Source organism: Petaurus breviceps, unplaced genomic scaffold, assembly GCF_028583685.1.
Source record: "Petaurus breviceps papuanus isolate PSGF00001 unplaced genomic scaffold, PetGlider_PUasm1.0 186, whole genome shotgun sequence".
NCBI classification, from domain to species: Eukaryota; Metazoa; Chordata; class Mammalia; order Diprotodontia; family Petauridae; genus Petaurus; species Petaurus breviceps.
Window position 1 is genome coordinate 44,911,495 of NW_027185798.1, and position 10,827 is coordinate 44,922,321.

The 10,827-nt window shown below is 49.3% G+C and overlaps 1 protein-coding gene across 1 annotated transcript in view; it reads left to right on the plus strand.

The window, feature by feature from the left end:
- The first annotated feature begins 1,260 nt into the window (after positions 1–1,260).
- INKA2 (inka box actin regulator 2) overlaps positions 1,261–10,827 on the plus strand; it is a 16,679-nt gene continuing 7,112 nt past the window's right edge. The window contains exon 1 of the mRNA XM_069090371.1: positions 1,261–1,390. Within this exon, the coding sequence (XP_068946472.1) occupies positions 1,340–1,390 (51 nt within the window). The 5' untranslated portion in view covers positions 1,261–1,339. The remainder of the gene's footprint in view (positions 1,391–10,827) is intronic.

Genomic DNA, 10,827 nt, shown 5'->3' on the forward strand with positions numbered 1-10,827 from the left:
GCCTACGCGGTTGTCCTAAAAGTCTGTCTGCCCGTGTCATCTCACCATCCAATAGACGTCAGTGACTCCCTATTACTCACAAGATACACAAATACAAAGTTCTGTTTGGCATTTAAAGATCTTCATAACCTGGACTCTGTCTCATTACTCCCCATCTAAGTACTCTATGGTCTTGCGGTCTAGGCCTACGGATCCTTCATACAGGTGGCTTTCTCTTACATTCTGCGCCTGTGCTTGTCCCTCCTGCCTGGAATGCTCTCCCTCCTCATCTCACCTTTGCCTCTCAGAATCCCGGCTTTAGAATCACCTTCTGCAGGAGGCTGTTCCTGATCTCCCCCATCCTCCAGCTGTCCGTGCCTTCCCCTCTGGAGTCACCTTGCATCTACTCTGTCCTTTTCTCCTATACACCGAGGTACATGTTGACTCCCCTAATATAATGTGAGCTTCTTGCGGGCAGAGGCATCTTTGTAGTCCTGCCGCTTTAGGACAATGCCTGGCCTGTCGGAAATGCTTAGCAAATGCTTGCTAATTGATTGAAATATGGGAAGGGTTTTTTGTGGGGAGCTTGTCTGATAACTCAAAGCAGCCTCCCAACTCCAGTCTAAATAAACCAACCCTACTCGGTTCTCCATCTCTCTCTCTCTCTCTGTCTCTGTCTCTCTGTGTCTGTCTGTCTCTCTGTGTCTGTCTGTCTGTCTGTCTGTCTGTCTCTCTCTCTCTCTCTCTGTCTCTCTCTCTCTCTCTCTCTCTCTCTCTCTCTCTCTCTCTCTCTCTGTCTTTCTGTCTGTCTGTCTGTCTGTCTGTCTGTCTGTCTGTCAGCAGCCTATTGTAAATCGTCCTGGTCCCTATCCTGGTCCGAGTTCCCGGTCCCTTCCCGTCTGTTGCTTTCAGCTCCCCACCCCCACCTCCTACCCTTCAGATCGCTCTTCTTATTGGCTGTCGCCATCTCCCCCTGACCTCCTAATTGGCTGTTGGACTCTTTTCTCCTCCCCGCGCGGCGGACCCAAGACTAGGGGACTGGGACTGGAAGGGAGGGGAGGGGGCGCGGAGTCCCGCCCGGGCTCAGCTTCGAGAGTCGGAGCTGCGCCGCCCCTAAGGCTTGCAGGGGAAAGAAGGGGTGCCTCCGACCCCGGAGTTCAGGGCTCCCTAGCCGCCCAGTCCTCCCAGTGTCCCAGGAAGAAGCCAGAAGACCCCCGATAGGGCAGCTCTGGAGCAGCCGCCGGGATCACGCAGGCTGGAGCAGAGGAGTGGGCTGCCCTGCCCGCTCAAGCCCCAGACCCAGAGGGAGCTGGACTTGCCGGGGGAAGCTCTCCCGGGTCTGGCCGATGGCACGGTGAGGATGGAGAGTAGAGATATGGACAGCTATTTGCGGCGCCTCAAGCAAGAGCTGGTAAGCTCAGGAGCGGGCTGGGAGCGGTGGTATCCGGGGTGGTTCGGGAGGAGCTGCCCCATCCCCAGCGGCAGCCGCCTGCTCTCTCTTACCAGGGCGCGGGGGAAGGCGAACAGTGTGTCAGGAGGGGCAGGTGGGCAAAGAGGCAGAGAAATGAAGGTCCAGGGTAGTGGGCCGGGGACCTCGCGGAAACTTCGCGCAGAGTTTAAGGAAAGGGACAGACAGCTACAGACTGAGCCATAGGCGGAAAGAGACCCCGAGAGGCTGACACGTGAAGCTACGGACGGACACAGGCAGGGCCAGCACACGAAACCACTGACGGACACACAGCCGCAGAGGATGCAGGACCACACAGCCGGACAGACGGACACACCCACCCACAGACTGATGCGCTCCCGGAGGGACAGACACTGAGCCCTAGACGACCCCAAGGAGCAGAGAGAACGAGCCAGTTCCGGAGGGCCCTAGGAGTCCTCGGCCTTGGAGCCCGAGCCTAACGGGGCCCAACCGGGGCGGGGCCGGGGCCGGGCAGAGCAGGGCCCACGCTTTCGGGAGGACCGTCGGCTCTGGGACGGGAGGGAAGCCGGCACCGCCTGGGGCTCCTATCTCTCTCGGCTGGAGCTTGGCAGGCTGGGCGGGGAGGGGCGGTGCGGGGGCAGGACCAGCCGGCTGTCTGCCCGGACTTGTCTGCCAGCCCGGAGGGGGGCTGGGGGCTGGCAGCTGTAATGACGGCGGTGGGGCCTGGGCACAGGGAGGAGGGGAGGTGCCAGGATGAGCAGGAGCTGCGGAGGCAGAGCCAGATGCTAGGTCTCTGCTTAAGGAAGAGGGAGAATTGGGATGGGGGCGGAAGGGGGTGGGAGTACAGGAGAAGGAAGCCTGTGCAGGGACAGGTAGCTCTGGAGGGAAATGAGTGGAGAAAGGGACCTGCCCGAGGTAGTGAGCCCTTCTTCATCTTGTGAAGGCTCTGACTACATAACATATAAGGGATGGCTTCGAAGTCGAATTTCTTCGTGACTCTAAACATTTACCCTCCCACCACACAATGTTTCTAGTTCACTTCCCTTTGATTCAGTCAAAGAACCTGGGTTCGAGTCAGCTTTACCACTTTTTACTTGTGTAATTTTAGACAAATCACTTCCCTTCTCTGGGACTCAGTTTCTACCTTTGTAAGACAAAGTGGTTGTATAAACCAGATTTAATGCCCTTTCTAACTCGAATATTCTTTAATCCTATGAATTCAATTAAATCCCCCCAGCATTCAGATTAAGTCTTCTGTACTCTCACACTTTCTCTGCAAAGTCAATCTGGAGATGGTTTAGTAGTGCAAGTAGGGAATCTTCCTTCTTTAATGGATCAATCAGTCAAGAATTTATTGAATGCCTGCTGTGTGCCAGGCACTGTGCTATTAGGCACTGAAGAGAAAGACACAATTGAAACCATCCCAGCCCTCGAGAAGCTTACATTCTAAAGGGGGAGACAGCATAAACAATAGATACATAGATGATGGATAGATAGATATATAATTGATAGATAATACAAGAAATAAAAATATTTAAAATATCTCAACCCCCTATCATTCTCCTTCACCCTATATTAGATCAGAAAAAACTAGTGTCCAGAGAAAGGCCAAGAAGAAAACCCAAGAGTGCCCAGTGACTAGCCTAGCTTTATTTGTGTGATAGAATGACCGCCTTGCCTTTCTACCCAGTAGTTGCCAATGATATTGGGCAATGTCTTCATAAGATCACCCCCCCCCCCAAACTCTTCTTTGTGCTAGGTGAGTTGAGGTGGAGAGAAGTGATTTGATAGCCATGCTTAAGAGAAGCAGAGGGGTGGGGCTAGGGCTGAAGGGGGAGGACACAGCCTAGCAGCAGTGGAATAAACATAGGTATTTTTTTTAAGATCTCATTTTTTTTAGGTTGTTGGATCCCAGGTGTCAGCTCCTCTCCAAGGCTGTGCAGATCAGCTGTCTGTTCTCAGGAGATGGCTGGGGAATGAAGTGAGAGGGGCCGGAATGTGACCCTGGGTTCCAGTCCCTTCATGGAGCACAGGCTGTGGTGACGCTCACCACCCGGGCACTGGACAGGCACTGACCATAACATATAATTCTTCATTTTGAATGGGACAGAGGGTTTCCACCTTGCCTAATCCCACACCCCTAATCCCTGCCCTCCCCCACAAAAAAAAAACTTTCTTTGCAGAGGTATTCAGTAGGCAGCTAGGAAATGACTGGTCCCTATCTGGAGGTAGAGGAATTGTCAGATCGTTGGGGTTACCCTCTCCCAACACCCAGGACTCTGACTTCTATCTAGGTGTTTGTCCATGTCCAAGAAGGTCACAGTCCCTGTTGAGAATGCCCCCTCAGCCTGGACCAGGGCTAGGGAGCAAACCCTAGGCTCAAAGGATCATAGCCAGTCCAAGTTCCTTTGTGGTTGGAGTGGGGGGGACAGGGCCCCCTCCACTGCACCCCACGTTCCAAGTTAATGGAAGGGTGGGTGTTTCTGGCACAGGCTGGAATTTTAATAACCCTCTGATTTGCATTTTGCACAACAACTGGGGATGGGGGAGCGGAGGTTGAAGGGGGTGGTGTGTGTGGAAGATGCCAGAGGAATAAAGAAAGCAAACAGGAACTAGCACCCCAGCTCCAGATCTGAATACATTCCCTCAATCGACACCCCCATCAGGAGCACGTGGCCAAAGAGGGAGGAGGGGGAGAAGGAGGAAAGGATGGGGCATGAGGAGAGCAGGGAGAAGGAAGCAATGAAGCCAAAGTCTTCCAACTCCCTCATTAGCTTTTATTTGGCCTTTTGTCTGCACTGTTTCAGTCTTTGACTCTGTTGGAAAGGAAGCCAAATGCCTGGCCCAGGGCCCAGACTGATGCTCAGACAGGAGAGAAGCTATCCCTGCCTCACCTTCCCACCTCCCTACCCCCTATCCCCTTCTCCAGGCCAGCCTATCAGTTGTCAGGCTCAGAATGGGCAGCTCCTTCCCTCTAGCTCCCCGCCTCTCCCAAGCCTAACCCCCAGGGTAGCTCTGGGCCAGAGTGACCACTCCCCCACACGGCAGGTGGGGGGCTGCAAAGGAGGTAGTCCCTCTGGCTGCCTCTTTCTCGGGCTAAGGCAGTTGGAACTGGAGCCAGATGCAACTCTTGGCTACCAGTGACTGGTCTGGGCAGGTGTTTTGCTTGGTCCTATACCAAGCTGAGAAGCAGCCAGAGGAAATGAATACGGTCAACTCTCATTTATCTGCTCTGTGGATGCCACATGGCAAATGTTTCCTCCTCCCTCTCCCCTTGCCACCGAGGGCCACTGCAGTCCTTCCTTAGCTGATGTGTGCACAGGGAATGCAACTGCTTCCCAAGATGGTCAATATCCTGTACAAAGGGAAATGTTTTGTGCTTTCTAGAGTCATCTAAAAGCGGGTCCAGTGATTCTGTTGTTTGGATTATCTGTACCATTTCCACTCTCCCCTACCCCACCCCCAACTTTTCATTTATTCATTAGTACATTCATTAATTCATTCAACAAGCATTAAGTAACCTTTTACAGAACACTGGGCTAGTCTCTATGGGCAATTCAAAACTGAAAGAAGACACAGGCCCTTCCCCTTCAAGCTTTCAGTCCAGTAAGAAACCAGAGAGGGGCAGCACAGTGCATAGAGCACCAGCCCTGTAGTAAACAGAACCTGAGTTCAAATTCCACCCCAGACAGTTGACACTTACTAGCTGTGTGACCTTGGAGAAGTCACTTAACCCCAATTGCCCTGCCTCCCCCCCCAAAAAAAAAGAGTAAACAGAGATAGCTAGAAGATCTAACATATAAATACAAACCAGAGGTACAAAGCACAGTCCTGAGTCCTAGAGGAACAGCCCGTGATGTAGTAGAGTGGAGTGAAAAGACTTGGGTTTGAATCCAGCCTCTGCACCCCTATACCTTGGGCAAGTCATCTTTCTCCAGAACTCAGTTTCCCCACCTGGAAAATGAGGGAGTTGGACTATATGGTATGTATGATCTCTTTCAGTTCTAAAGCTATATCCCAATGAGCTCATTCTTCCATGGATCTTGCAAGTTAACACCATGCTTTTCCCTACAACAACCCAGGGAGGGAGGTAGTGTATTTATTATACTTTGGTAACTAGCTTAGTAGTGTTAAATGTGTTGCTGGGGGCCTACAACAATGTGGTCTGAATGAGATTAAATGTAATTAGAAAATATTCAGTAAAATAAATACAAATATAATGAAAGATAGATAATATTAATAGATAGTCAATATGCAGCCCACAGAAATCCTTTTCCATCATTTCAGTCACATCTGACTCTTCATGAGTCCACACTGGAGTGGTTTATCATTTCCTTCTCCAGCTTATTTATTTATTTTTGGCTTTTTTTGGAAGGGGAAAGGCAAGACAATTGGGGTTAAATGACTTGTCCAAGGTCACATGGCTAGTAAATGTTAAGTGTCAGAGGTTGGATTTGAACTCAGGTCCTCCTGACTCCAGAGCCGGTACTTTATTCACTGTGCCACCTTGCTGCCCCTCCAGCTTATTTTACAGATAAAGAAAATGAGGCAAACAGGGTTAAGGTGACTTGCCCAGGGTCACAGAGCTAGTAAATGTCTAAGGCCAGTTTTGAACTAGGGTCTTCCTGACTCCAGACCTGGCACTCTATCCACTGAGCCACATAGCTGCTCAGGGGCAGGGGGAGTCCTTATTCACTGTTTAATATCCCTGTTTCTATTTGATTTTGATACCACTGACTTAATTGGTCATCTTCCATCAGTAGGGGTCCTCACTCCAATGGTGTTAATTCCAACCCATCAATGCCCTCTCATCCTGGAATGGGTATTATTTATTTCCATTTCACAATTAAGGGAGTTGAATTACAAAGAGGGAAATGAACTTTCTCATAGTTACAACTAGTATTGCAATCAGAGCTGGGATTTGAACCCAAATCTCCTAACTCCAGGTCTAGTGCATTTTCCATGGCCTTTCTAGCCCAGCATGCTTTCAGCAGAGATAATCTAAAATTAACTGAACTCTCAAGAAAATTTGCTCCTGAAGGTTAAAGTTGTAGAATTTCCCATCCCTCTATCCCAGTCATCCATCATGACTAGAAATATACACTGTCATGGAGGAATGCATTTCCTAACAAGTGAGGTCAGCTGGGGATGCTGGGACATGGCTGTATGGTGGCCCAAGGCAGGGTAAAGAGGGAACAGAAAAGTGTCCTGGCTTAGCCATAGAAGGTGATCTAGCAGAGCCTGTTAAAGCCCTAAGAGCAAGACTTTCCTCAGTGTTGTGTCTGTATCTCCTTGCCTGTGGGATATATATGGATACAGGGATTGGGTTTCAGGGAAGAAGGTCTGAATGGGCCCCATGGTAGAAACAGCAGCTGAAATACTTCTTTATTAGGACACTGGGGGAATAGGGCTATAATGACACCATAAGGGACATGTGGCCCACTAGCTGACCTCCACAGAGTTTATGAGTAGACTTCAAGTCCCATCCCCAGCTGCTCCCTAAACAGAACTCCCAAGGGGAACTTCCCATCTAATGGCAGAACACACAAGAGACAGACAGACAGACAGATGGATGGACAGATGGACAGACAGACACAGAGAGAGACAGAGAAAAGGAGAGAAAGAAGGAGGAGAGAGAGAAACAGAGAGAGAGAAGGAGGAGAAGAAAGAGAAGAAGGAGGTAGAGAATTAGTGGAGGGAAGATCTAGTTAAAGAAAACTTGGTGAAAACCAGCTAAGCAAAGTCATCTGAAGGCCCGTCACCATGGTTCTTCCTGAGCATGAGGGCCACGGGGACTTGAAGATATGATGAGGAGAGAAATTTTGAGTTAGTTTTTGAAGGAGAGCATTTCCTGACATATTTGTTCTGGTAAAGAGGAAGGAGAAGGAAATTTCCTTGCAAAAGAAGTGATTTGGGATGGACAGGGTGACTCGTTCCATGAGAGGTAAACAGAGGCACAAGAAGAGGGTAGCGAGCCAGCACTTGTGGTGTAGGGCATCCTTCCTTTCTAGCAGTATTTCCTTACTGGAATTCTCCAGACCTAGCTGTCCACAGGACCAGAAGCTTCTGCCAAGTGGGAAAAGATCATAGATTTAGAACTGGAAAGGTCCTAGTTGATCAGCTACACTAACTTCATTCTTTTTTTTAATTATATCTTAAGTTCTGGATTCTCTCCCTCCCTCCCTCTCCTGCACTAGAGAAGGCTATCATTTAATACAGATCTGCAAATATATGTAAAACCACACTATGTATTCGGCTATTTATCAGTTCTTCCTCTGGAGATGGGTAGGTAGCACCTTCCTTCACAGGTCTGTTGTAGTTGATTTGAGTATTTATAATACTCACAATAGCTTGGTCATTCTTCAAACAATATTGTTCTTACTGTATATAATATTCTCTTGGTTCTGCTCACTTCACTCTGCATCAGTTTATATAACTCTTCCTAGGTCTTTTTATAATTCCAGATTGTTCTCCAGAATGGTTGGATCAGTTCACAACTTCATCTCTTTATAGATAAAGAAACGAAGGTCCATGTGAAAACATTCCAGAATTCTTTCTTGAGGTGACTTGTTCAAAGACTCACAGAGAAATGAAAGAGCCCTGATTCATGACTGCTGTCTCCAGAACCAGTGTTCTTTTTACCATACCCCTTACTGTCTCTGTCCTAGATGTAGGCCTAAGGTCAGCAATCTTTTAGGGGAGAACAGCTTTTTAAAAATATCATTAGGATACAACTTTTTTAAGCTTTTTTTGGGGGGGAGAGGGGGGAAGTGAGGTTAAGTGACTTGCCCAAGGTCATACAGCCAGCCAGTGTCGAGTCTCTCAGGTCCTCCTGACTCCAGGGCCGGTCCTCTATTCACCATGCCACCTAGACACCCCTCTCCTCCTTTGTTTTGACGAAAGCTGGATGTGTATTGTCAAAGAGCCTTGTGTGGTTGTCAGGCCACAAGTTGTTGACCCCAGGTCTAGGGAGACGCAAGAAGAGGAACCCAGTATAAGGGCTGGAAAATACAGGTGGGAGATGCCTCATACTGAGGATGACTGGCTGAAGCTAGGCAAGGGGCTTAATTACCAGAGGACTGTTCCTCGGGAAGGCTGGGGTGAATGACAAACCCCTCGGGATGCTTAGTTATCTTTTCCCCTGGGGCGGGGGGGATCCTGCCTTCTTTCTCCAACTAGAACGGAGGTGCCTAGGGGTCAGAGACGGAATCTTAGACTTCTTCTCTGCCTCCTTCACTGGTCGGGTGATAAGGCTAAATAAACATTTATTGACTGATTGCTGTGAGTTTGATGAGATAACCTAAGGGAAGAGAGTGAGAATAGGAGAATAAAGCCAAGACGTATTTTAGAGGAGGAAGCTGTAATGGAGGTAGGGAATTAGGTCTGTCCATCTGTCTTTTGCTAAAGCACTATCCCATGAAGGGATGTTTCTGTGGGAGAACTAGTGTTCCTTTTTATGAGGCCCCTCTCCTCTTATTTCCTTCTGATCCCCCCTCCGGTCTCCTCCTCATCCTCCCACCTCTTTCCCTCCCGTGGCTCTTGGCTCAGCCTGCCTCCCTCCTGGCCACTAGGCCCTGTAGCTTCCTGTGGGGAGATCCAGCAGCTCCAGCCAAGAGCAGGGGGGCCGTGAAGGTCGCTATTCACGGGCCGGGAATAAGATGCTTGGCACTGGGGTACTGTTCCCATTTCCTGCCCTGAGCCTCGGCCGATGCCTCTGGGAGGGGCTGGAGGAAAAGGGGCATGGAAAGAGGTGGTGAAGGAATTGTGTGAGGACCTTGTGAGCCCCCTGGCAGAGAGGGGTGGGGGTGGGGAGTGAGGCAGGGAAGCCTGCCAAGCCCATAGGCAGAGCTGGGGCCTATGTGGAGGGAATCTGGCTTCTCAAGCAGAGGGCGTGAGACAGAGGGACAGAGGGCACAGCTGTGAGAATCAGTCAGAGGGGCCAAGGGAAAAAGGAGCGAGGGAGGGAACAGAAGGTACCTTGCCCACACACACACCACATCCCCTGCTATGAAATTTATCAGAGTGACAGGATCAAGGATTCCAAGTGAGAACCTGAGAGATCATCTCTTCCAGCCACATCCCTTTACAGCTGAGAAATGTGACTTGCACAAGGAGTAAGAGGCATGTTTGCCAGGGTTTAGACCCAGGCCCTCTGGATTCAGATCCATTGCTCTTACCAATGACACTGGCCTGCCTCCTTGGCTTTGAGTGGGGAGAGAGAGCTCTCCCTGCAACCAGCCAACCTCATCCTGCTCCCCATGGTCAGGAGGGGGAAATCCAACCCAACAAAGATGCCTTCTGTAGGAGGGTATCTTCCTAACAGGATCCTGGCTGGGCTGGAGATGTTGTTTAGTTGTTTGTGACCCCATTTGGGGGTTTTCTTGACGAAGACACTGGAGTGGTTTACTATCTCCTCCAACTCATTTTCCAGATGAGGAAACTGAGGCAAACAGAGTTAAGTGACTTGTCCAGGGTCACACTGCTAGTAAATTGGCTGGGGGGATGACATATTATTATATACAGATTAAGAAACTGTTTCTAGACTCTAAGCCCAGGGTTCTTCTGTACACACTCTTTATATAGTATTTTACATTCATATGGGGAGTTAGTGGCAAGCAGCAGGAAGAATAAGAATCGTTAGCATTTGTATAGTTAATATTCTTTTTGCAAATATTTGTGTACTTGAGAAGCAGTTAACAAAGATCATCTCCTTTGATCTTCACAATGTCCCTGGGAGGTAGGCACTATCATTATCCCCATTTTACAGATGAGGACACTGAGGCAGACTGAGGTTAAGTCAGTCAGGGTCAGTAAGTTTCTAAAGCTAGATTTTAATTGAGCTCTTCCTCACTCAGAGTCCAACCATCAAACTGCCTCAATACTAAATTGGGAGTCAGAAGACCCTGGTGTACATCCCAGACTTCACTGTTACTATTGTACCCATTTTATAGTTAGGAAAATAAAGATAAAGGGATTTGCCTAGGGTCAAGTACTAAAAGAAGGGTTTGAACCCAGGAGTGTGGCTAAGCCCAGCATAAACACCACTGTTTTCATCTGCTGCTTTTATTTGCTAAAGGCATTATGAAGACTGAGCAGGAAGGTAGGAAACGGGGGGCAGATGGGGAGAGTGAAGGTGTAAGAACAAAGGAATGGTTACAAGGAGGAAATGGACCTGGAACTCCGTCTCTTCCACCAGCTCTCCACAACCTTCCAAAGCAAAGGAATAACCCTCTTCATTTGAGAGAGAGAGAGAGAAATGGAGACCCAAGTAAATGGGAGGATAGGTCCCTAAGATTTGGTGGCCCTAGCTTCTACCTCAGGGTTCTCTCCTGAGGCTGCCCCCCTTCTCCCTTACTGCTTCTGAATCCGGCAAAGGAGGAGGCGAATCTCTTGCCTGCTGGCTCCATTCTTGGTCAGGT